At 38.4% G+C, this 26,881-nt stretch overlaps 1 protein-coding gene across 4 annotated transcripts; it reads left to right on the plus strand.

Moving 5' to 3' along the window:
- Window positions 1-1,975: 1,975 nt before the first annotated feature.
- On the plus strand, window positions 1,976-26,881 carry cdip1 (cell death-inducing p53 target 1). 4 transcript variants are annotated; one of them, XM_053612419.1, is made up of 6 exons: window positions 1,976-3,423; window positions 6,501-6,952; window positions 18,925-19,051; window positions 21,610-21,756; window positions 24,441-24,714; window positions 25,037-26,881. In XM_053612419.1, the coding sequence occupies exons 3-6, from the start codon at window positions 18,967-18,969 to the stop codon at window positions 25,146-25,148; spliced, it is 618 nt and encodes a 205-aa protein (XP_053468394.1). In that variant the 5' UTR covers window positions 1,976-3,423; window positions 6,501-6,952; window positions 18,925-18,966; the 3' UTR covers window positions 25,149-26,881. The 4 variants fall into 4 exon arrangements, with proteins under 4 accessions (XP_053468394.1, XP_053468396.1, XP_053468393.1 ...); XM_053612418.1 differs by lacking the exons at window positions 1,976-3,423; window positions 6,501-6,952 and adding exons at window positions 11,622-11,748; window positions 14,706-14,790; XM_053612421.1 differs by lacking the exon at window positions 6,501-6,952.

Genomic DNA, 26,881 nt, shown 5'->3' on the forward strand with positions numbered 1-26,881 from the left:
CTTCTTCAATTTTGGGTGTATCTCTAGGGGTGTGGGGCTTGTCCCAAGGTTCAGAAACATTCCTTTGTCATGACATATTACATCCAGGTTAACCATGCACATTTCCTGAAAGAATTTTTTATAAACTCCCAGCATCGGGCTGTACTATATGTTGGAGGTGGGTTTCTGTTCCCAATCTGTAATTTTCCCACTCTCACGTAATCTGACCCACAGTCCCACGTCTTTCTACTGTTTGTTCTTTATTTTGGCTAATGAGACATGCAACTGCGTGCTGCTTAATTTGACTGAACATGCACAAAATGTGTCACCCCAATATAGTGCCTTCAGGTACAGCCCTCTGGGACATATGACTGTAAATCATTCCTTCTCTCAATTAAAGTCTCTTCCTTTATGCATTTGCGCTGTGCAATGAAGGGCAGAGGACAGCATAAAATCAACATAGTTGTCCTTCATCTTATCATGTGCCAACGTCAACAAACAAGCACAGGCTCTAGGCTTCTTATGCTTGGACCATTGATAAACACAGAGCTCTGTTTCTTTAACAAACGGAGTTCCCAAATATGAGTCATCAGTTATTGTTACTCCCTGAGGTGAGGACATCAAATTTAAGTGTAAAGCACACATTAACTCCCTGTCCAGTAGATTAACTGGACATGAAGACGAAATCAGGAATTTGTGGGTTACTCTTTTCCCATTTTCACATTCACAAACTAGCAGTTCAGAGAAATGTTCTAATACTGAATGTCCTGTCATGCCCATGGAGTGCAGTGACCGTGAACACATTTTCGGGGATTCTTTTAATTCGCAGTGTTTTATTACTGAATACATTGCTCCCGAATCTACCAAAAATGTGACACTTTGTCTATTAACTACAAGAGATATACATGGTAACTGTGTAAAAGGAGAGGCATTATACTTTAAAAGGTTAAGGGTCATGACTGATTCAGACATTTGTGAATTGTCAGTCTGATTAATGTTGGAGGTGGGTGTGTGCATATATTCCTGTTCTTTGTGAGCTAACTGATAATTTGTGTGATGTTTGTCTGATGTCACCTATTCTGTTCCCAGGTGCCTCACCCTTCCCTTAGCTCCGCCCATCAGTTTGCTTCTGCTCTGGACAGTCTCTTGCAAAATGTCCAACTTTTCTGCAGATAAAACATGTGAAGTTGTATCTATGGGGGTTGCCACCTCACTTTCCTCGTCCACGTCCTTTTGGTTTTCCTCTCCTCTCCATCTTTCTTTCCTTTGGCTCTCATAGGAGCTTCTCCACGTGGATTGCATACCTTTTCACTTGTGTGAGGCTTCCGGTGTCCCAGGTGATAGATTGTTGTTTGATTATTTATAGTTTCATGCCATTCATAAAGCTGTTTCTGAGATGTGCCTCCCATGCTGTGAAGGCTGCCTGCCCATCTGCCAGAGCGTCGGGTTTCTCCAAGCCTGAGTTTGTGTCATGGATCCTGGACGTGAGCGTGGACAGGTACTGTGATACAGTCTCTGACTCTTGTTGTTTACATGTTGCTATTTTTGTCATGTCCATTCGCACAGGAAAGGTGTTCGTCAGTCTCTGCTGGAGTGCTGCGATTTGTGCTCTGTACCTTGCGTTGACTCCATCATCCCACTGTGGGTTGATCAGGCGGACATCGTTCTCTGGGAATTCATGTGAAACCTTGACCAAGTCCGTGCCAAGTTTCGCCATGAGCAGCCATCATAGTTTATGAGTGGTGGGTCTGAATTCTCTGCAGAATATTTGAAGTTCATCGCCAAACTTTCGTCCTTCTACTTCGCGTAGCGCCAGCAGATGTGTCATGCTGCTCATGATGTCTTCCAATGTCCACGGTCTGTGAACTAGCATAGGGCCTCCTTCTCCGGCCACTTCTAGCATTGGAGCATTTACCACGGCGTGCACTGTCCCTTCTCTGTCCGATTTTGTTGGTCTGAAGCCCTCAGGCAGCAATGTTGTTGCACCCTTCACTTGTGATCACGTGTGTAACGCCACCGGTGAAGCTAGGACGGCTGGCGCATAGTTTGGTGGCGGTTGGTGGCACACTTCTGACAGGTTCGGATAGATTGGCGTAGGTTGATCCGCTTCATCATGAGGAGGTGCCTTTGAAACTGCAGGTTCCTCCCTCCTTACTGGCTGTGGGCGTCGCGGTGGGGCGGAGTCCAGGTCGGGATCGGCTTTCTGCAATTTAGCACACTGAGAAACAGATGAGGGTCCTGCCTGACATTTTTTCTCTCTTTTATGTGCCTCGCTCTGCCATTCAGCAAATTCCTTCCAGTCAGCCAAAAACTGTGCTTATTTTTTTTTTTTTTACTTTTAGGAATATCTCTCTTCTTTGCTTCCAAATTCAATTTCTGTTGTTCTAACTGTCTGAGACTAAAACTACCTTTTTCTGGGAAAGCATATTCTTTAACCCATACATCATATTGGTTCAAACAGCCTTCTCCATAGTTCACTCGCATAAATGTGATCTTAGGATCAACATATGAGAACCCTGTACATACCATAGCATGTGTCTCAGGATGTTTTCCCCATATTTTATTTTATTTTATTTTATTTTTATTTTTACAGCTTCTATAACTTTGAAAGTTTTAATCAATTTAACCTGCCATGAAAATCAAGTGAATATGCATTCTTGTGCACAGACAGAAAAGGTTCTAGTGTGTGCCAAATCTCTAGACATTCAATTAATCATATAACCTATAGGTTCAATAGAGCAAACCTTAAGAATGTAAAAGAGTTTACCTGTGAGGGCGAGTCCACATACAGCAATTTGGCAGGACTTACAGTTTTCTCTTCCCTTCTTTTTTTTAATAATTTCTTTTTTTATCTCAGTAAAATTTAATTGTGCGTTAAATTTGCCAAATATATCATGTACCGCTGATATGATGGAATGAGTCAGTGGGGCATGCCACTTGATCATAACCCGCCGCAAAAATACTGCGCCTCCTGCGCTTCTTAATAAGTACTCTCTTTACTTATTCATTGCTCGAACCAGACTCTTTCCGTTAGCAAATAGTTTTACAGTTATTATCTCTCTATGTATATACCTGTCTGTATATATCTTAGTTTTGAAGCTGTGATCTAAAAAACACCAATATCTCTGCCGTCGCAGAGGCGAAGTTCCTGGAATTTCTTATAAGAAATCGCTCAATGGAATACACGCATTTCTTATATCATTGACTCACTTCTACACAGACAGCAATACACAATGACTTCATAAAATTCTAATTCTAAATTCTTGATGATGTCTACCACTCAGTGGTAAGGCTACATCAGTCTTTCGCTCTGCACAATAAAGGGCAAACCGCCTGTATCAACATTGCTTGTTGTCCAGAAAAGCTGAAAGACTCGCACAGCCCACCCAGAGACGCCAAATTGTCGTGGAAATTAGACAACACTCGCAGACTCGTCCTCTGAAGGTAAAAAGGTTTATTACAGAACGATGGTTAATACAGAATAGAATAAAGGAGGATAGAATAATGAGAGCGCTCTAAAGCCCTTGTGGTGAACCACTACTATATATATATGAAACGCAGAGCATGACACACTTCTGTGTACCGATAAGAAGCAGTTTGAGGCAGTTCAAACAGGCTTTGTTTCAGGGTCTTAGAAGATGTGCAGACAAACCTTGAACAGAAGAACATGTTTGTGTCTCTGTAAGCAGATAAACATTCTGTACTGATCTCAATGACATGACATGGCCTTCTTAGGCGTTATCCTCAGATGAACATAAACGGAACAAGAACAAAATTATTACAAAGTAAAAATGAGTAATTTCCCTCACAAAGGAGAATGGACATGTCACGGACGGCCTTATCCCTGGTAGGCACATAAGAGCAGTGGAACTGAGCTGTAGAATTAAAGGAACAGCTTGTGTGGCTCTTTGTTCGTCCACATCAACTGGTAGCATCTAGCTCTGGCTAGCACCTTGTTGTTATAGGATATAGTGTGTAACTACAAAGTTGACTAATGTTGCAATGTGTGTAACTACAAAATTTACTAATGTTTGGATATGCTAATCAGTTATAATCTGGTATGTATACCCAATGTATACCCAACAGTTAAGACTTACTTGTGGGAAGCATTATCTAAATTTATATTACACTTGTTGATCGAGTTATAAGTGTGCATTGAGTTAGAAGAATTCTGTGTCTTACTAAACAGTAGGCCTAATTGTTTTCTGTGTCAATCCGTACCTCTGCACAGCAAGCATAATCTAAAACTATCAAACACTTTCAAACAAGTGGTATTCTAAGTGCTTTGTGTTTGTCTAAAGCAGCTTCACTCTATGGCAGTAAATTAAGAACCTTGTGTTTGTCTAAAGCAGCTTCACTTTGTGGTAATAAAAAATCAATTAGGCACATACCAGAAACTGGGTTTCTAAACATAGCCCCCTAAGCTTGCAAATCAGTGTCAAAAGAAGAGATAAGAATTCCAGGAGGAAAGTACCAAGATGAGGCTATAGGGTGAATTATGTGACAAAGTAAAAGACCCAGGTCTGGTAAAAACTTTTAAAGAACATACAACAGACTACGCATGCGCCACAAATATAAGGTATCAAATGGATGTGAATAATTAGTTATGGCAATGGAGATTGGTTTGTTTCCAGAAAGGAAAGGTGAATGCCCTGCCTAGGGATAATTTTACTGCTTCAGAGAGGTATATAAAGACATGTTTGTGCATGTACAATTCAGACCCTCTGCAGACTGTCTCACTTTATTGTTTCAATAAAGTTAAGTTACTTTTTGACATCTACAAACCCTCTGTCTCTGAAGTTTTTTGACTTAGGCTGGAAAGATTGATTTTCCTCGACATTCCTAAACTAGGAGTTTTAGCTCTTAATGACCTGTAAATGCAGCCAGTTAATGTTAGCAAAAGGATGCGATCAGTGATAAAAGCTTTACTATACTAAAAAACTATAAACTATACTATAAAAGCTTTTCACCTATCCACAATTTCATCATTTTGTAAATTGATTAATGGAAATTAACTGAAATGTGGTAAATACACAATGTCACTTAACTACATATCTTGCTACTCCTTATCAATCTTAATGTCAATTAACCTTACTTTACCCAGATAGCTGAGAACGAATTCTTCCATGAAGAATTTACATTCTTTATTCGTCTTGGACAATTTTTCCATTTTTCCATTGCAGGAAGTCATGTTATTCTGCACCTACATACTTCCCATTAGTAGTTTATATTAAAAGTACCAAACCACTGGTCTTTGCTAACCTAGTTATGGTAGTTAACCACCAGACCAGCCTGAGTTTGTTGTCAGAGAGGGAGATAAGGTATCAGAAGGATTATATATATATATATATATATATATATATATATATATATATATATATATATATATATATATATATATATATATATATATAAAATATGAGTGCCCTCCACTAATTTTGGCACCCGTATTAAATATGAGCAAAGAAGGCTGTGAAAAATTGTCTTTATTGAATAACCTTTTGATCTTTGTTTAAAAAATGCACAAAAATACTCTGTTCCCATGATATCAAACAATTGCAAACACAACACAGGTTTATGAAAAGAAATAATATCTTTGTTATACAATCTATAATAGTAAGAGATTTATTCTGTCTAGTTCACTCTATTTCCTTTCTGTTCACTTTTAAGTTGCATTTTTACATTTATATAATGTAAAGACATTCTTATACTTTTGCAAGTAAGCTGGTGGGCTGCTGCACTGTTGCACTGTTAGAAACGAATAACTTTATAAGTAACACAGTGAGTGATGTAATTGGACTGAGCATTAGTGACTTCTACCGTCACTTTCATTGTAAAAAGCCAGAGGAACCAGCTAGACTGAACGAGTTTGAGTGGTTAGGCATGACAAGCTAGTGTGATTAAACTGCTGGATACTGCCATGCCATTCTTGGAAAACCTGCAGATAAAATCCCAAACATGCATTAAATAATTATGTAAGACAAAATTTATATAAAAATACAGTGTGCCTAAGATTTTTTTTCCTGTCACGTCTGATTACACCTGTATAAATAGTTGATCTTGGCATTCAATAGACTTTCAGGTGTGGCTTGTGATTGGCTGTAATGAAAACCTGCACACTTTCTGGATAAGATTCCTCTGATATTGGTGCATATATTTTGGTACGCACGAATTAGTATTGAAATAATTTGGCGGTGATGCATGAGGAATGATTAGTAACATTAAATGATCCTATCGGGCCTGCGGTGTCAGTGGTTGTATTAATAAATTTGCATTTTGAACATTATTTAGCTCACAGCACTGTTTTGTAGTGGATCGTTCGAATGGTCCCAGAAGCTATAGTTGTTCTTTCGATAAGAGGTATAAAAGTTCTACAACAAAAACTGACGAATGCAGGATTTAGAGACTGAAACTAGTCTGTCTATATTGTTGTTAGTTCTGTGAAATTAGTCATGAAATTTTATTTTTAAATGACATCCATTTCAGTCTGATGTTGCATAGTAGCACATATGTTACGTCAGGAGACGTATTGTGTGTGTGTGTGTGTGTGTGTGTGTGTGTGTGTTTTCTCTGTCTCTCTCTCACAGGTTGCTCTGCCCCAATTCGACGTGCTGCACCGGGATTGGAGAGGAGAAGATTGTGCGTCGAAGACTGATATGTCGGGAGGACTGCGGATGTGTGGTTTATCTGTGATTGTGTGCATACTATTGAGTAGCGAATATTTTTCCCGGTGTTTGAGTGAGATCGCTTGCTAGTTTTATTGTGTGTGAGTGAAAGAAGTGAGTGGTAGGATCTTGTGTTGTCCCATTCCCCCGTTTTGTCCTGTGTTGTGGCTGAGTGTATGCCTCTATTGTAAATATCTTTCATTGTAAATATTTATTTTCATAATAATCCCGAAAGCGGTATGGGTTGGATTCCATTTATTTTTGGGTGTATCTTTTGTTCGCTGTTTTTGCCTCAGTTAGGGAGTCAGGTAAGACTCTGTATTTTCTTTTGAAATACCTTTTTTTTCTTTTTTTTTCTGGGTATTTAAATTGATACGGGACAAGATAGTGACTGTTCTGTTTATTATTTTTGGCCTTGCCCAGCCCTGAAGACATTTGCTTTCTTAGTGATTTGTTTGTTTTGGATTGTTTCTTTTTTCTTTCTTATAATCATTAAATTTGTAAGATTCCAAAGATTTTGACAGACGTGTCAACTTCATTTTTATTTTTGTTTATACTTTCTTTTATGTTACACCTCGACCCTAGACCGGGGTCATAACATAAATTGGGGACTCATCAGACCCTGTAAAGTCATCTGTGAGACCCTTGTTGTGGCTGTATGTAGGGTAAGTCATTTCACTACTCTTTGCTTGGCTATTTTCCTTGTGGTGTGGGCAAAAAGGGTAGGATTGGAGGATAAATATGGAGTTTGATTTACTCTCCTTTACACTATCTCCAAGCATGGAGCAGTTTGAACGTTGTTGTAAAGATGACATTTAAAATAGCAGACTTTTTTCAAATTAAGGTACCACGGAAAGTCACTAAGAAAAAAGTTTAAAAAATCTGCTACAGCAGGAGCTTATTCGACAACAGATTTTGCCTGAGCTGTCTGTCGTGATTGATATGGAAGAGGGCAGTGTTGTGCAGATTAGATCTGATGAAAAGACTCCTCCCCCACCTCAAATGTCACCTGGAATGCCTAGGTTTCCGCTATTTGTGCCACCCAGTAGCTCGTTGATGGTACCACAGTGTGACCCACTATTAGCATTGAGAATGAAAGAGTTGGAATTGGAAGTTAAACGGGAGGAAAGTGAGACAAAAAGACTTTGGTTAAGAGAATTGGAATTGGAGCAGGAACGGTTTCAAAAAGCTCACAGTCGTCAGCAGAGGTAGATAGCAATTTTACAGCTTTTGATCGTGTGGCAGCTACGTTGCAGTGGTCGAAAGAGATGTGGGCTCTTCTGTTGCAATGTAAGTTAGTTGGCAAAGCATAGGAAGTTTGTTCTGCATTGCCGGTAGAGCAGAGCCTTATTTATGATGTGGTGAAGCAGGCTGTTCTCCCTGCTTATGAGTTAGTGCCTGAAGCATATAGACAGAAATTCAGGGCCCACAGGAAATCAGACAAACAAACTTTTGTGGAATTTGCCAGAGAGAAACAAACTCTTTGTTAAATGGTGTGCTGCTAATAAGACAACAGCTCTTGAAGCTTTGAAAGAGCTTGTGTTATTAGAAGATTTTAAGAACTGTGTTCCAGAAAATCTAGCCATTCATTTAAATGAGCAAAAAGTGATGTCTCTTTCTGCGGCCGCTATACTAGCGGACGAATTTATATTAATGCATAGGACTGTTTCTCATCCAGTGATGAGATGTGATAAGTCTACTGTCCATGGGGTTGACAGGCAGGGAAAAGGATGGACTGCTGCTGTCAAGTCCGGACAGGGAAATGACTATGGGAGTCCTAGAGCTGCTCAAAACCACTCAGTAAATGGTTGTGTTTTTACTGTCTTCAAGCAGGTCACTTTATTGCTGATTGTGAAGTCTGTAAGAAGAAAAACAGTTAACTTAACCCTAAAAGTGTGGGTTTTGTGCAAACTGTTGGAAATTAATTGATGCTTTCCTCTGAGAACTCGGTGTATAAACCATTTATGCTACAGGGGTGGGTATCGAGCAGTAGTGATGGGGAATATTTGCCAGTAACGGTATTATGAGACACAGGAGCTGCCCAGTCTCTCATGCTCTGTAATGTACTACACTTACCTTCTGACTCGTACACAGGCTCTGACATACTTTTGCGAGGGATAGGGGTAGGGTCTATAAAAGTACCTCTACACAAAATTTACCTCAAAACACATCTGTTAAAGGGAGATGTTACGGTTGGGATTTGTTCGCAACTTCCTGTGGAGGGGGTTGAAGTTATATTGGGGAATGACTTAGCTGGTGGTAAAGTTTTTACCCAACCAATTGTTGCAAGTAACCCTTTACTGATGAGAAAACTGATGTGTCTGTTCAATTTCCCTCAGTATTTCCTACCTGTGTGGTGACGCGAGCTCAAGCTCGAAAATTTCATGATGATGTGGATCTTGCTGATACTTTCCTACAGTCTTCTAATGCTAATAAAGGTATGACTGGAAAATTGTGTGTGGAAACAAATGGTTCTCCGTGTTAAGTCACAATACCGGAGATCGATAATACTGTGAATTTGGCAAAGTGTGAATTTGGGAAGGCAGTAGTCACATACCTTGGTAAACAACTGGGCCAAGGCCAGGTGAGCCCTGTCAGTGCCAAAGTGGAAGCAATTGTGAACTTTCCTGCTCCCAAATACTAAAGGGAATTATGCCAATTCTTGGGGATGGTGAGATACTATAGAGCCTTTTTGCAAAAATTTTTCTTCGGTGGTGTGTCCTCTGACTTGTTAAGTGCATCTAGAGAATTCACCTGGAGTCCTGAGTGTGATCTAGCTTTCAAGTCAGCTAAAGATCTTCTTTGTAGTGCGCCTGTTCTCTCTGCACCCGATTTTACCCGCCCATTCAAACTCGAGGTGGGCGGGTGCGATAGGAGCTGGTGAAGTATTGCTGCAAGAAAAGGAGCCTGGGATCGACCACCCAGTGTGTTACTTTTCTAAAAAGTTCTTAAAAGCTCAGCAAAATTACAGTACTATAGAAAAGGAAGCTTTAGCATTACTACTTGCTTTACAGCACATCGAGGTGTATGTAGGTGGTAGTGCCTTACCTATAATAGTACATACTGGCCATAACCCGCTTGTCTTCCTAATGCGCATGTCAAATTCTAATCAAAGGTTGATGCGATGGTCTCTGGTGGTCCAAGAATTCAACTTGGACATGGGTCACAAGGAGGGTACAGAAAACATCTTAGCAGATGCCCTCTCACGAGCTTATGCTTAGTTGATAGTTAAGGTAGTCAAAAAAAAATTTGACTTTTATGGGGTGTGTGTGTGTGTGTGTGTGTGTGTGTGTGTGTGTGTGTGTGTGTGTGTGTGTGTGTGTGTGTGTGTGTGTGTGTGTGTGTGTGTGTGTGTGTGTGTGTGTGTGTGTGTGTGTGTGTGTGTGTGTGTGTGTGTGTGTGTGTGTGTGTGTGTGTGTGTGTGTGTGTGTGTGTGTGTGTGTGTTTTCTCTGTCTCTCTCTCACAGGTTGCTCTGCCCCAATTCGACGTGTGTGTTTTCTCTGTCTCTCTCTCACAGGTTGCTCTGCCCCAATTCGACGTGCTGCACCGGGATTGGAGAGGAGAAGATTGTGCGTCGAAGACTGATATGTCGGGAGGAATGCGGATGTGTGGTTTATCTGTGATTGTGTGCATACTATTGAGTAGCGAATATTTTTCCCGGTGTTTGAGTGAGATCGCTTGCTAGTTTTATTGTGTGTGAGTGAAAGAAGTGAGTGGTAGGATCTTGTGTTGTCCCATTCCCCTGTTTTGTCTTGTGTTGTGGCTGAGTGTATGCCTCTATTGTAAATATCATTATTATTATTATTTTTTTGGCTAGGTAATTTAAATTGATACGGGACAAGATAGTGACTGTTCTGTTTATTATTTTGGCCTTGCCCAGCCCTGAAGAGATTTGCTTTCTTAGTGATTGTTTTGGATTGTTTCTTTTTTCTTTCTCATCATTAAACTTGTAAGATTCCAAAGATTCTGAAAGATGTGTCAACCTCAATTTTTATTTTTGTTTATACTTTCTTTTATGTTACAACTCGACCCTAGACTGGGGTCGTAACACGTACAAGATTTACACTTACTTATGGTCAAAAGTATGTGGACACATGACCATCACACCCATATGTGTGTTTAACATCCCATTCCAGATTTATTCCCTTTTTTACAATTATAATAAGCTCCACTCTTCTGGGAAGGCTTTTCACTAGATTTTGGGGTGCGGTTGGGGGGATTTGTGATCATTCAGCTACAAGACCATTAGTGAGGTTGAGATCAGGAGGTCTGTGGTGCAATCTGTGTTTTACAGTGTTAACTGGAGTTGAGGTCAGGGGTCTGTGCAGAACATTCGAGTTCTTTGAGTGTCATGCTGGAACAGGTTTGAGTCCCAGTGAAGGCTAACTGTAATGCTACAGTATATAAAAAGATAGATACAATTGTGTGCTTCAGTCAGTTTGTAGAAGAATCACATATTGGTGTGATGGTCAGGTGTCCAAATACTTTTGGATGTATAGTGTATCATTGACCAGTTAGAGACTTTCAGCAATACAGTACTCCGTGACTAACCATAGAAGCTGCTAGAAAAGCAGATGTGTTCTTTAAAGTACCCTGCTGGGGGTGGGTGGAGACAACAGATATAAATCATCACAGAAATTCTAATGGTTTCCACTACAAATACCATTACAGACCATCAACTAAACATTAAAACCATTACCGCTCCTTAATGGTATCCACTAGACATAGCATGCCAGCAATAGAAGGTAATAAATTACCAGTAGACACCAAAAGGGATCATTAGCATGTCCATTAAAACCAATGCAATTCCCATTAAAAAATCGAGGCGATTAGAATTTTTTTTTTCCAGCAGGGTAGGTTTATAACGGTAAGGTTTTCTTTATAACCTACATTATATGAAACCAAGTGAGATTAGAGCTCGTTCTCTCTCTCTCTCTCTCTCTCTCTCTCTCTCACACACACACACACACACACACTCTCTCTCTCTCTCTCGTTACGTCAAGTCCTCCATTCCCAGTGAATGTTATTGGAGAAGAGCTAACGGCTAGCTGCTGAACGACTTCGCTAACTTCACTAAGCTAAAGTGTCTAAGCTCAGATACAGGTAACCGAACATCATGACTAATATTATTTTCGGTGAATATTTCCGCAGTATTTTGTGTCGGAGTGTGGAGGCAGGAGCCTTAACTAGTCCCTGTCATTGGCCTGAGTTAGCTCCCATCATTTCTTAGAAGGCAACTAAGCATAACCGTTATTTATTTATCGATGTGTTTATTTATTCGTTTATGTATGAGTGCAGTTATAAATGATTATTTACTGAGTGCAGTGTTTCAGCTTTCTGAAGCGGTCACACAATCATGATAATCCCCATCTGGAGGTTTAGTTTTTCAGCGCTATACTCGACATTCATGTACAGGGTTTGTTTGTTTATGTCCTTAATCAGTTGGCTAGCTGGCTCAGAGCCTTAATGCTACGTTTCAAATAAACAGTAGTAGCAGTGTATCAGGAGCCTGGAGGCGGTAGGGTAAGATGATTTGGGACGCAGCCCTAGTGTTGTCGCTTATCCATGTTGACTATAGCGCTAAAGAAACATGTATCTGTCAAGCAAGCTGGCTGTGCGCATTAGTGGGCGTGGCTTTTCAGTCTTTAGCGGTTTGTGTTCCTGTGTCACTCTATCAATCTGCTGGCTAATCACGCTAATCCCCTATGGCTGTATGCTAACTAGCTGGGGCCCTTGTGTGGTTTCTAATATGTTTTGTAATCTGAATATTTTTATATATTTTTATCTTATGGTGGCACTACAGCTGTCTAAGCAGATGTTTCCATAAACAGTCAGTTACAATAAGGTGACTGGAGGGAGATTTTCAGTTTATACAGTATAAAATACCTCTGAAAGAGGAACTCGGAGTAAACAGACTAATCAGACATTGTCCAAGTACAAATTACGCAACAGGACAAATGACAGGACCATGAATTTTGTGCTGCTCTTTATTTTGAATGAAAGGGTTGTCTAAAAGCTTAGTCATGAACAGACCTGAAAACACTTTGAAAATTAGGAAGTGCAAATGAAACTGCACTCCAAAGAAACTGCACTCCCTTTTGCTATTATAATAAGCTCCACTCTTCTGGGAAGGCTTTTCACTAGATTTTGAGGCGTGGCTGTGGGGATTTGTGATCATTCAGCTAGAAGAGCATTAGTAAGGTTGAGGTCAGGTGCTGATGTTGGGTGAAGACGTCTGGGGTGAAGTCGGCGTTCAAGTTATCACTTAAGAATACAGTAAAAAAAATAGCAGTCTTTTACTCCTCAATACAAGTGGAAATGAGCTAGTGAATCTGGAATGATCTGCGCAGGTGTTTTGATATTAAAACTCTGATATTAACTGACACCACCACCTGGAAGCCCTGCCCACTTCCTCCAAACTCACATGCCCTTTTTCTTACGGTAGAGTGACAGATAGTGGATTTTACTGAGAAGTTTCCTGCTGATACAAAAATTGATCAACCGGTAGTTTTTAAAATTGAAACTGAACAATCAACAAAGTAAAATATTGCTGAACTTTATTACAAAAATAAAGAGTACTGACTGTACCGTGAAAACGTAGTGCATTTTTGAAATGAAATAAATATATAAATATTACTGTATATTAACTATTAATAATATTAAAGTAAATAAAAGATAAACATCCAAACTGAGCCTAAAAGTAACACTCCAAATAAAAAATAGAGACATCCGAAATTAATAAAAACACTTTAAATAACAACAAAATTAGTCAGCGATAGTTTATATTTCTTCTCTAGAAGACGTTCTCGTGCTCTATAATGACAATGGACACTTCTCAGCTGCTCCCACAACGGACGCGACCGGGAAAAACTATCGGTGTGGATTTTTGCAGATAAACAATAGTTCCAGCAATCAGTTATCGGTGCCGATTAATCGGTCGACCTCTAGTAGACAGAGAAGGTTTTGAGTTAATTAAAGGTGAAATAGTATTTTTTTTTATTTCTTACTAGTACAAATAACGTGTAGAAATATGTAGAAATTCTTTTTTTTTTTTTAAACAATGGTTTAAACCATGGCTTCCCCACAAGCTTATTATATGGCTGAAAAGAAATCCCTTTTGGAAACCTCTCTTATGGCCCACAGTGTTTGTTTGTTGTTGGATGGGCCTCTTGTCAGCCATTTCCTAGACATACTCCAACGCTCCTTCACTCCACCCACATCTCAGTCTCATATCAGCAAGTGCCCAGTGTAGGCAGTTATCTGTCCTCTGAGCAAATAAAAAAGTCAGTAAAACCACAATGGACATAGAGTAATCTGTCAGTCAGTGCACGTGAACAGAATCCATGCACGTGAAAGTGATGTCATGACAAACCTTGCTAATGCTAACTCTTTAGCATCCTAGCTTCAGCTGAACCACCATACGTAGGTTCTAGGGGTGGAGTTTTGTGTACGTGGGTGGAATGGGGGTGGGCTAAAGGGTCTTATTTAACTCCACATATTTAATTAGAGACATAATTTTAACAAATTTTAACAAATTAATGTGAAATAAAATCTATCAATGTATGCTGGATATACAGTCGTGTGAAAAAATAAGTACACCCCATGGAAATTGTTGTTTTTTTTGACACATTTGGATAAGCAAACATTTGATCCACTTTGAAACAATGTCTATTAATAAAGTTTATACAGTCTACCAAATAAATAAATGAACAAAAAAGGTCACATGGAAAAAGTAAGTACACCCCTTACATTTATCACACCTGTTAAAAAAAAAAAGCCAACAGTTTCCATGTGGTGTTCAAAATGTTTGAAAGGTTAAATAGACCCAGGACGAAGTGTCAAATCTAACATTTTACAAATAATGCTAATGCTGATGAATATTAATAAGTGATTAAATATGCAGATTATTATTTTTTTTGGACTGTTGCTCTTCTAGGCAACATTTTTGAGAGCAGAACAGTGAGCATGTTGTTCATGTGGACATTAGACAACCGATTTCTGAAAGGATTATTATATATATTATAAACAGGTTTTTTTCTGTTTGCTGTGTATTACTGCAGAAAAACTTCAAAAGACATAAAAATCCAGCACCAGCTGAGTTTTGGTGATTTCAGCTCCCAGGAAAGAGTCCTGACTGCACAGCTGGTAACATTATCACACCCTCCTGTACTCTCCTTAAACCTGAAACGGTGGAAATGTTCAATTTCCTGGTTATTGTTTTTTTAGGCTGTTGTTTCTGGATGATTAAATCGTTTAAAAATGATAACCATTTCCTTGAAGATGTACTGAAAAGCACAAGAAAGTTAATAAATCAGTCTTTACTTGTTTTGTCGAATCCACAAGCCAGTCATATTAGATAAACTATATGGGCAAAAGTTTGTGGACACAATTGTATAGAATGTCTATGAAAGCTGTAGTATTACAAATTCCCTTCAGTGGAAGTATGACACCCAAACCTGTTCTAGCATGACGGCAGTGCCCCTGTGCACAAAGCGAGCTCCATGAAGACATGGTTTACGAAAATTGGACTGGAAGACCTTGAGTGTCATGCACAGAGCCCTGACCTCAACCCCACTGAACACCTTTGAGATGAACTGGAACTGGAACCTCCTCACCCAACATCAGCACCTGATCTCATCCTCACTAATGCTCTTGTAGCTGAATGAACACAAATCCACACAACCACAAAATCTACTGGAAAGCCTTCCCAGAAGAGTGGAGTGCATTATTACAGTAAATGGGTAATAAATCTGGAATGAGATGTTCAACAAGCACGTGTTGGTGTTGATGATCAGGGGTACATACTTTTCGCCATATAGTGTAACTTCTTTTTCCCCATTTGAAATTTAACTTCTGCGTTATCTATAAACGTTCCTGATGTATATGGCAGAAATTACAATCAAATATGTGAGTGTTGGAGTTTATAGTGCTGTGGTACTCCTGGACTAATTGGATATGGATTAGATACTTTTTTCCACCACAGCTCTCTATTTTCATTTTACACATGGAGTGTAAAATGGAAAAATGTGGAGTGTAGGAGCTACACAGTGAGCATTTTCCCCATGTGTTTTTGGTAGAAGACATTTAATTGGCCAGTAGTGTATTTTTTTTCCATTCTTCCTAAACTGGTGCTCCCATCTCATTACTGTAAACAAAACTACACCTCAGCTTTCTGGTCATACGAGTTTCGGTATTCTACAGATGAATGGTAAGAACGTTAGAAGGTTAGAGCGCTGCTGCAGTCATTCACTTCATTTAAGAGTTTTAATATCAGAATTATAACTATCATATGTGTTATGCAATATGTCAGCAACTCTCCAGTGAAACTCAGATACAGTGAGTATCTAACATTAAACACAGTATACTGTGAGTATCTAACATTAAACACAGTATACTGTGAGTATCTAACATTATACTCAGTATACTGTGAGTATCTAACATTTCCACCATCAGATATTCTTTTGAAGACATTTGAAGAGCATAAGAGAATCTGAACAGCTTAAGACCTGCCTGAGCAAAATACAAAGAATTCTCAAGTCTGTTTGGTCATACATTCAACTGTTATTTTTTTATAACTGCACACCTCGGACAAGTCAAATGACAGGTCTATATTAATTTAACGTGCTTGCTTTAATGCATTTTTTTTTTATAGTAATAGTGTACACAGGGACAGTTATGGTCTACATCAGGTGTCTTTAGTCTTATCCGCAAAGGGCCAGTGTGGCTGTAGGCTTTCATTACAGCCACATTGGAGGCACGCTTGTTAGGTGATTGGAGACTAAGATAAACTGATTAAACAAGCAAAATTTGGTTGGAATGAAAGCCTGCAGCCACACCGGCCCTTTGCGGATAAGATTGAAGACACCTGCTCTACATCAGTGTATTTTTTTTCAACAAAAAAAAACTATGTAATTGTTGATATGATGACGTTTTCAATAAGGAGTCTCAAGTGTAATAGTCATAGTCCTTTTAAAATTCTCATTGGCTCAATATCTCAAGAACGAGTGGTTGAATGTTTATAGGATTTATACAGAATTATCATTGTAACCAGCGGATGAACTGATTCGATTTTAGAAACAATCCAAACAGTAGTGTTGGGTTCAAGACCGAGTCAAGACGAAGACCATAGCCAATGAAGCCCGAGTATGACAGGGACCAAGACATGGGCGAGTCCATGTAAAGACTGAGATCAGACGCTCAGATGTGTTCATTTGCTGGTTGTATTGTCCTAACCTGACACAAAATGTAATAAATCACCCATCTATTGTTTTGGGGTTTTTTTTGGTCATTTTGTATAAATAGGTACACATCACATACATAAGACATAAGAATAGCCTATTCTTCTGGAAAGGGCTACAGTATAATACTGTTTTATATCATTGCACTGGGGGTTAGAGAGCATGTGGGATAAATAAAATGATGCAGAGTTTGCTAATTACACAAAATTTATTTAAAGAAATGCACATGTAAAGATTCGCCAATCAAAGCACATTTCCTTTGATTTAAGCACATGGCAGGTAAATCAGTCCCTGCAGGATTTTGCGAGTTTGCGATCGCAGGAATTCAAGCAAACTCCGCAATATTCTGAGGATCTTGCGATTATTCATGTGATGTCATTGCAACACACATTCATTCAAAGCGCTGTTCAAGTCACGTGCGTCGAACATGAGTAGAGTTAAATGGTCTCAAAAACATCGCTGAGAAAAACTATTTTGGCGCAATTGCGATTTCACCAATTCAAGTAGTTTTCCATAAAAACCTCCACAAAAACGCAAAAAAAAAAAAAAAAGCCGCAAATGAATTGAGCGTTTTTGACCTCAACGATCACAAAAAAACTCTGCTAAATCCTGTAAAATGCGTGAAAAAACAGAATTAGTTTTTATAAGTGCTTACAGGTGCTATATTATTTTAAACACAAGAGGATGAAGTATTTTAAAACACTTGAAAGTTATAGGTGTTCTGTAACTCCACACGCAGAGACAGACATTTTGTATTTTGTTTTGACATTTTATATTTTTTTGTACTGTAACAAAAACATTAGAGTACTTGTTCATGTCACGAACCAGAGTTGGCACAGAAGCAGAAGCGGGTGTGTGGTAAAGGGTAGTTCCAAAGACATAGTCGTAAAACAAGCAAGGGTCAGGCGATCAGACAAACAAAGCACAAGGGGACAGGCAGAAAGCGTAGTCGTAAACGGGAAAAGAGGTCGAGATAACAAAGATAGCAAACGAATATGAAAGGCTTGGAAACGCAGAGAACAAGTCTACTGAACGTATACTTCGCAATGAACATTTGGCGAATGACTCTCTAAATACTAGTGGAGCGAGTGTGTGTGTGATTAGTGACAGGTGTGGGAGATTAGAACTCCGGGGATGGTGAGCGCATGCGTGCATGGGAGGTGAGTGTTGCTTCTTGGGAAACTGAGTCCTGGCCAAGTTGAGATATGACAGTTCACAGAAATGATGTCAGGGTCTCGGGTGGTGACGGGGAAAAAAAAATATTTTGAGTCTTCGTAGACTGAGACAAGGCTGAGTAAAATTTCCCCCAAGTTTCTGACAAGATCAAAACCGTAGATTTGTGGTCTCGAGATCAAGATGGCTCTCGAGTACCTCAACGCTATCAAACAGGCTCAGGGTCAGCAAGGTCATGTGTCTGAAATAGATTTTCTTCCTTCCTGTTTGTCAGACAGGTGTAATGTTTCCTACACCTTCATGCTTAGGGACTCAAACTATTTTCTGATTCTTTTCTGGTGAAGATACTTAATACGGTGTATTTACAAATGCAAATACACAGCCGTGTTTATTTATTTATTTATTTATTTATTATTATTATTTTAAACACTAACATGGGGAACACTTTGCTCTGTAAGTGCAGACCAGAAATGTAGATTATGATTTCTAAATAAAGTTCACAACACTGAAGAAAGTGAGATTTTAAATTCTTTATTCTAATATTTTGAGATACTGGATTTTTGATTTCTGTGAGCTGTAAGACGTAATCATCAAGATTAAAAAAAAAAAGCTTGAAATATTTCACTTTATGTGTAACAAATCTAGAATATATTAAAGTTCCACTTTTTGAATTAAATTACGGGGGAAAAATGAACTTTTCCACAATATTCAAATTTTTTGAGATGCACCTGTATGTGTTCTGTGAGCTGAAATATAACTTCAGAGATGCTTTCATTGTGAATTTCAAGTAGTTAACTGGATTTCACTTCCTCCCTGTTTGAACCCAAGGCTGGAGCTTTAGATTGAGTAGAATGTACTGTTTGTGCAGGTGAATTGCGCTCGCTTCTGAGTCCCGTCCCTGAAAAGCAGCATGTCCAGCGACCCCCCTCCGCCCTACCCAGGGGGCCCCAGCGCTCCTCTTATAGAGGAAAAGAATGGACAGCCTCCAGTCTCTGGTATAGCTCTTTATTTTTTCTCTTCTTTATATATACACAACCCCAGTTCCAAAAACAGTTGGGATGCTCTCTAAAATGTAAATAAAAACAGAATCTGATTTGCAAATCTCATAAACCCATGTGTTATTCACAAACATGTCAAATGTTTAAACTGAGGAAATGTGCCATGTTAAGAAAAAAAAAAAAAACGGTAATTTTGAATTTGATGGCCGCAACTTACTTTTCCAGGCTTTTGTTGCCCCGTCCCAACTTTTTTGAGACGAGGGAAACAAAAGGTTGGGAAAGTAAGTGTTACTAAAAAGAATTTTGGAATTGGGCTTGTACATTATATTCTGCCTATGAACATATTTGTGAATTCGATGCGAGTTTAATCACTTTGGAATTTTTAGTTGCTATACGCTTATGCTGAATTACAGAAACCCACGGAGACCAGGAGCGAAGCCTGACTTGTTAATGACCGTTATCTTGATTACTTAACACCAGAACCAAAATGTACAATAGAATATTGTGTTGTGTTGTTATTTTCCTGCTTATTACGTTCTCAAATTCGAATTCGAAGGCATTACCAAAACTCTCACCAGGGGGACTCTCACCTCAGACTTTGAAGCACATTTTATTGATATACTCAGACTGGTATTCAGTAAGGTCTTTTAAAGAGGTATTTGATTATTGAGTTAACACCACAATGAGTTTTAGCATTATTATCTCAAATACATTTGAAATAACTTGTATATAGGCCTGTCACCATGACTACTTTTGTTGGACGATATATTGTCCCAGAAATAATTGCTATAAAATGATATTATTGTTATTTTAAGACCATTTTGTGCCACTGATATAATGATAATATAACAGCATAATAATGCAAGTACACCCTTTCAAAGCGCAATGAACTTTTAATTCTTGAAATTGGAATGTAGAAAAAAAACTAAATAAATGAAACATAAAATAAAACCACTCAACTAAAACAATAAACAAATGGACTGTAATACAACACTGTGAATTCTTTATGCTTTAGTTATTCATCGCCGGTGGCTGAGTATTCACAACGTGACTTACTGTTCTACGTGGCGCATTACTTAAGCTCAAGCTCATTTGTGTATTAGTATCATTTTGTGCAGAAGCGAGTTGTTATATTAGGTTCATGTTATGTGTAAATGTCTGATTAATCTTGTATGTGTGTAGGATGTGTTTGGGTAAGTTAATTAACCCACTAGTAAAGCGCTTCAGTTTAACCGCTGTTCATTCGCTGTTCAGCTTCAGCTCACGCAGCTTAAGCGGCTCAAACCCCGACATTATTGACTACGACTGGATTATTTCATACACTAGAACTATTCTTTCTAGATTTTTGTTAATATCTTGCATCATTTTTTCACCAGTATGTTTTAATTAAAATCGGTGCTAGTGTTTGCTACACATCTTAAATTCGAATGCACGCAGATTTTGTGCATTTTTATCCAAAATTCGACGAATATTCAAAGTTTGAAGTTTAATTCGACAGCCCTAGTGCAGATGAGAGGACAGAAGCAGAGCGAACGGCTAAAATGTTGTTGACATTCACTCTCACAATGGACCATATCGAGGTCAGCAATAATGATCGAGGTCATGTCCGTATATCGTACGATAAGTCAATAATGTAATTATCATGAAATCTATACATAGACATAGAGATTTTTAACTTACTCAGTATGGAATATTTGATACTTTTAAAACATTTTACTATGTAAAATGTCTCTTATTTAATTGTTCATTTATTTATTTAGTCTTTTGTGTGCTTGTTCATTTATTTACTAATGTATTTTTTTTAAATGTATTTATAACCTTGCTCCTACTGTATAATAAACAGTAAGAAACAGAACAATACCTTTTCAATATAATCCTTTAACAAATCGCTTGTCTGTGAATAGTTTCTGAATGAAGCATGAGAGAAAAAACAAAGTGGTTTTTTTTGTTTGTTTTTTTTTTGAAGAAGAAATCACTGTACAATTATGATTATCATTAAAATTATTTGTAAAGTGTTATGTTTTAAAACTTCATTGTTGGCCTGTTTTTTTTCCCTTTCTTAGTCACAGTTTTTTCTATTTCTGTGGTGCCCCTAATAAATAGTTATGATGTTAACCATCGACTTGCTTAATGATGTTTAAGTCAGACACACATCGTTAGACTTTATTTCACATGAATGAAACCTCCATTCACATTGACGGAAAGCGAGAGCAGCGTATCAGCTCATCTTTCTGGTCGGAGAGATCAAAACATCTGAGCGACTGTCAATCATTCTGGATTCACATGTCGATGTTGAGTCACATCTGCTGTTTTTATTGGGGATTAAAAATAAGACTGCTCTTTTGGTCTAATTTTGCGTTTCGTTGTTAAAATGTGATGCAAAAAGTGTAAAATAAGAAATGGTCATTGGTCAACTATTTATTTTTTTGTTGGTATTTTCCATCTCACTGATGCCTCACAGTTTGAATTAAACTCTGTGTAAACATAATTTATTTTAATAATCATTTAATTTATATGTTATAACTTGCATGTCATCCAATCGATTTGTACCGTAGGATCAGCCCCGGTAACCAGCGGACCCCCACATGGACACCCGCTGCCTCCAGAGTATGGCCCTCCACCTTACGAGGCCACGATGCAGCCAGGCTTCGTGCCCCCACACGTGCCAGGTGAGGGTCCTATGCCCATGCCGCACCTGCATGGTAAGCCTGCCATTGCTTATGTTCATTAAGAATCTTCTAGTAGTGATAACGCCCAGAGTAATGCTCTGCAGGGCTCAGTCACTGTTAAGGCTCGTAGCAGGGTTCTTCTGTCGTACTGTATTTCTAAGGCATTGGACAGTTGTGAATAGACTGGGTATTACATACTGTTTAAGGTGACTGAAAAACTAAGGTACACACACTATACACAACAGGAGACAGGGCTGTACGTGGAGGTCGACCGATTGATAGTTTTTGCTAATTAATCAGCACCAATAACTGATCGCTGGCACTATTATTTATCCGCAAAAATCTACACCGATAGTTTTTCCCAGTTGTGTCCGTTGTAGAGCGGCTGAGAAGTGTTCGCTGTCATTATACAGTATGAGAGCAGAGTCTAATCACTTTCGAATTTTTATTTGCTATACACTTATGCTGAATTACAGAACACCACGGGGACCAGGAGGCAAAATATAAACTATCGCTGACTAATTTTATTGTGTTATTTGAAGTGTTTTTTGATTCATTTCGGATGTCTCTATTTTTATTTGTTATTTGTGTGTTACTTTTCGGTTCAGTTTGGATGTATATCTTTTATTTACATTAATATTTATTAATAGTTAATATATTGTGATATTTATATATTTATTTCATTTAAGAAAGTACATTTTTCACAGTACAGTCAGTACTGTTAATTTTCTACTAAAGTTCAGCAACATTTTAATTTGAGTGTTGTGTTTTCATTCAGTACCAATTTCAAAACTATCGGTTGATTCATTGCCAAACCCGGTTATCAGTATCGATAAAATCCACAATCAGTCGACCGCCAGCTGTACACTTACTGTTCTAAGTGCTAGCAAGCTAAAAAGTTATGTAGCACAAAAATGTTGGTTAACTTTTGAACCTATAGTTCAAAATTAATAGTTTAGAAACTATTAATGAATAAAACAAATAAAAAATAAATAAATAGAAAGACCCCAAAGCAGCTTAGACACATCCAAACAAATAACAAAATGGCTTCATGAACAATTTCACATTCTGTTATTAGCTGTGTTAACATGCAGCCTAAAAATCTGTTAATAATCCCACCGATTATTACAGCGAACATGTGTGTGTTCTCCATGTGTGTTTGGGTTACGATGTGCTCGTTGTGCTTTTAAAAAATCCTTTTCGATGTTTCTTATTGTAATTAATTTATCACAGTTAGCTTATCTCTCTCTCTCTCTCTCTCTCTCTCTCTCTCTATATATATATATATATATATATATATATGTATATAAATATATAGAGTGCCCTCCACTAATATTGGGCAAAGGAGGCTGCGAAAATTTGTCTTTATCTGTATAACCTTTTGATCTTTTGTTTAAAAAATTCACAAAAATACTCTTCTCTCATGGATAGCAAACAATTGCAAACACAACACAGATTTATCCCCAAAAGATATCTTTGTTAAATATAGTTGTGCAACAATTATTGGCACCCTTTTAGTCAATACTTTGTGCTACCTCCCTTTGCTAAGATAACAGCTCTGAGTCTACTCCTATAATGCCTGATGAGGTTGGAGAATACATGGCAAGGGATCTGAGACCATTCTTCCATACAGAATACGCAACACAGGTAAATAAAAAAAACTTTGTAGCCACTTTCCATTTTGTGAAGCTGAACAACCTTTTGCCGCACATCACATTTATGTTCCTTGGTCTCACCCATTGTTATGAATGACTAAGGGAATTTGACCTATGTGTTACCTCATATTTATACCCCTGTGAAACACGAAGTCATGGTTGAACAATTTCCTCTTCTTAGTCACCCAGATGTACTAAAAAAAGTAAAACATTAATGGGAATATACTTCAAATATATTTTTCTCATATGAGTTCATAGGGGTGCAAATAATTGTTGCACACTTATATTTAACAAAGATTATTTTGGAGAATCCTGTGTTGTGTTTACAATTGTTTGATGTCCATGAGAGCAGAGTATTTTTGTATATTTTTTTAACAAAAGATCAAAAGTTTAAACAATAAAGACAATTTTTCACAGCTTTCTTTGCTCATATTTACCAAGGGTGCCAATATTAGTGGAGGGCACTAATTCCAAAAAAAGTTGGGACATTCTGTTTCTATTTACATTTATTTACATTTTACACAGCGTCCAACTTTTTTGGAATTGGGGTTGTATAAAAGACACGTGGGTTTGAGATCAAAAGATAATTAAGGGACGATAGATCAGAATTTCAGCTTTCACTTCCTGATATTTACCTTTGGTGGCAGACCACCTGATTTTTAGGTGATCAAAAGTATAGGAACAGAGTTGTAAAATTAATTAAAGTATATAACACTTATTTGCTTGCATATCTCTTACTTTCAATAACCGCATCAAACCTGCGACTCACTGACATCACCAAACTGTTGGTTTCTTCTTCTGTGAGGCTTTTCCAGGCTTTTACCTGGAAAAAAGTTGTTACAGTTGATGTTAATACTTCCTGTGTTAAGATGATGCATTGCATACGTGAATGTCTGTCTGATATATTCCTTCCTTTACTTTTTTTTTTACTGAAGATATTTATTCAAACTTGACTAACTAACCAACTATAAAAGATGGAAGTGTTTGATATACTCCAACAGGCGGCAAGAAATTTGTGCCTGATTCTACTCCCTTGTTTTTTTTTTTTAAACTGTTTTTCAGCTGGCTTCCACCCTCCTCCTGGACACTTCCCCCAACCCATGCCGGGGCAGTTTGTTCCAGGACCTAGCCACTGTGGCCCAGCTATGGGACACACAGCCACAGTGATTGGACCACCTGGCACTGCTACTACGGTCACTGTGCTGCAGGGTGAGATGTTCCAGTCGGCACCGGTGCAGACGGTATGCCCACACTGCCAACAGGCCATCATCACACGAATTAGCCATGACGTGGGCCTCATGAACACGCTCTTCTGTCTGTTCTGCTTCTTTGTTGGGTAAGTGGTAGTGGAACAGATTTGATGGCTGGTCTGTTCCCCTTTTATTTAGGGAGATACTTATCCTCAGTAGCACTGCCAGCTTAAATCATCTTCTGATCCTCAAATAAGCCATAGAATTATTGATATTCAGGCACCTGTAATCTCTGTTAGGGTTAAGGCCTTCCCTGAGGGTCCAACTGTGGTAGAACTGCTTGCATAGCTGCTTTGTTTTGGCCTGAAATGACTGCGCAGCATCATCATGAAGGGTCTGTGCTGATTGCTGCCATCACGTGATGGCCTGTAAATGACTCGTTGTTTTTTTTCTCCTCTTGTTTTGCAGCTGTGATCTAGGCTGCTGCTTGATCCCATGTCTGATTGATGACCTCAAGGATGTGACGCACACTTGCCCCAACTGCAAGGGCTACATCTACACATACAAGCGCATATGCTAACAGCGTCCCCCAGCGCTCACCCTGGACGTACTCACGGCTCACTCTCGGCTTTTTTCTGTTTTCCTTTTCTGCGCTTCATTCCCCAGCTCGTTAGCTTGTTTTTTTTTTTTTTTTACTATCTATTCATCCAATAATGACTGTGTATATATAACTATTTAAAAGACTTAGATTTAGTGATACTACAAGATTCATAATAAAAAAAAAGGTAAGTAGAAGAAAAAGAAGAAGAAGGGATGATGAGTCAGTACATTTTATATGCGTAATGGAAACATTAATGGTGTTGTAGAAGTGCAGTTAGGCATTTTAGGTTAGTGGCAGTTACAGTATCTCTAGAATTAAGTCCATTTTCAGTCAGATTTCAATATTATTTTTATTGTAATTACTCTGTTGTGTTACAGAACGTATAATTATTCTAACAAGATAATGTGAAAGATTTTCGTGTGTGTGTCTGTGAAAACAATGGCCAAGGACTACAGTTTTAGTTGCAGGATAGCACTGCTCCTTTTTACACGTGAACACTAATGCGTTTCTATTCTCATAGTGATGTTACAGTCAAAACGTTTTTGTAATCAGGGGCAGTTTGCACTCGCAACGTTCATTATACTCTGTTATACATAGTACACACTTGTGTAGACCTGTGCAATTGTACATGAATATTTCTTAAGCTGTCAAGAAACGTAGTGCAGATATCCACACGTTGATACTCCTTTGTAATAAATAAAGACAGATTAGACAGGTTCGGTACTATATTTTAAGGTCTGTCCATTGCGGCATCTGCTGTCTTACTGAACTGTGAATGTGAAATAATTTTAATGCGCCTTCATCTTTACGGTGAAGTGCTTCTGTGCTGTTGGTGGGCCTTGATGTGCACTTTCTTATCAAGCCTAACCGTTTCATTCGTTTCAGAAAGGGAATTTAAACATGGTGCGGCTGAGAACATGCAGTCAATCACAGGCTTTTTTTTATGATCCTATATAATTTATTCTGATACGATCGTTAGGAAAGAGCATGTTCGGAGGAAGAAGTTGATCATCAAGCTCTGTGTAACCTCACACAGTCCTGCGTGTGCTATCTGACCCCTGAGCTCAAAGCAGATCATTTATTCATAATTAAACAATCATCGTTTCTTCCCTGGGAAGTCGGGTTGTTTTTTTTTGGTTTTTTTTGAGTGTGACATTTGAAGTCAGCAAATGGCAGGTTTCAGCTGTGTTTTTCTGTACGTTTCCCATCGAGTTCTTTTCCTTTCATGCAAAATGACAAACATGCACCTGGTTTGAAGCTTTAATCCCTCTCAAAAAAGTGATTCTTCATTTTGCACTCAACACACCTAAAGAGGTGAGACACTGTACTGGAATCAACATTTGTTTTTAAAGACCTGTTGTGCTTCCTCACCATCATTCGATTTGTCTCTGTGTGTATTTAGATATCAGCACGAACATGAAGTAAACAATCTAATATGAAAACTGTATGCATGCTCCTCTGAATTCGAGCTGACTCCCATTAACGCAACTTTCTTTTGAACCTCGTAGGCCGACAATGCTTTGCAAAGTGGCTTCTTGCTGTGAAAGACTGAATATACATAGAGCTTGTGTTCCAGGACCTTTAGATCAACAACTACGAGTAGTTTTTGTGGTATAATACATCATCTGAAACTGGAATTGTCCTTTAAAACATCAAACTGACTGTGTACGATTATTATTATGAGAATAATAATAAAAGTAATCGTAATCTTC

Source organism: Ictalurus furcatus, chromosome 24 (assembly GCF_023375685.1).
Source record: "Ictalurus furcatus strain D&B chromosome 24, Billie_1.0, whole genome shotgun sequence".
Classification (NCBI taxonomy): domain Eukaryota; kingdom Metazoa; phylum Chordata; class Actinopteri; order Siluriformes; family Ictaluridae; genus Ictalurus; species Ictalurus furcatus.

Bases quoted from the DNA above. Each gene is read 5' to 3' on its own strand.
- cdip1 (XM_053612419.1), top strand. From the start codon at position 18,967: ATGTCCAGCGACCCCCCTCCGCCCTACCCAGGGGGCCCCAGCGCTCCT. The intron at 19,052-21,609 runs GTATAGCTCTTT...TTTGTACCGTAG, and splicing joins TGGACAGCCTCCAGTCTCTG to GATCAGCCCCGGTAACCAGC. The intron at 21,757-24,440 runs GTAAGCCTGCCA...ACTGTTTTTCAG, and splicing joins GCCCATGCCGCACCTGCATG to CTGGCTTCCACCCTCCTCCT.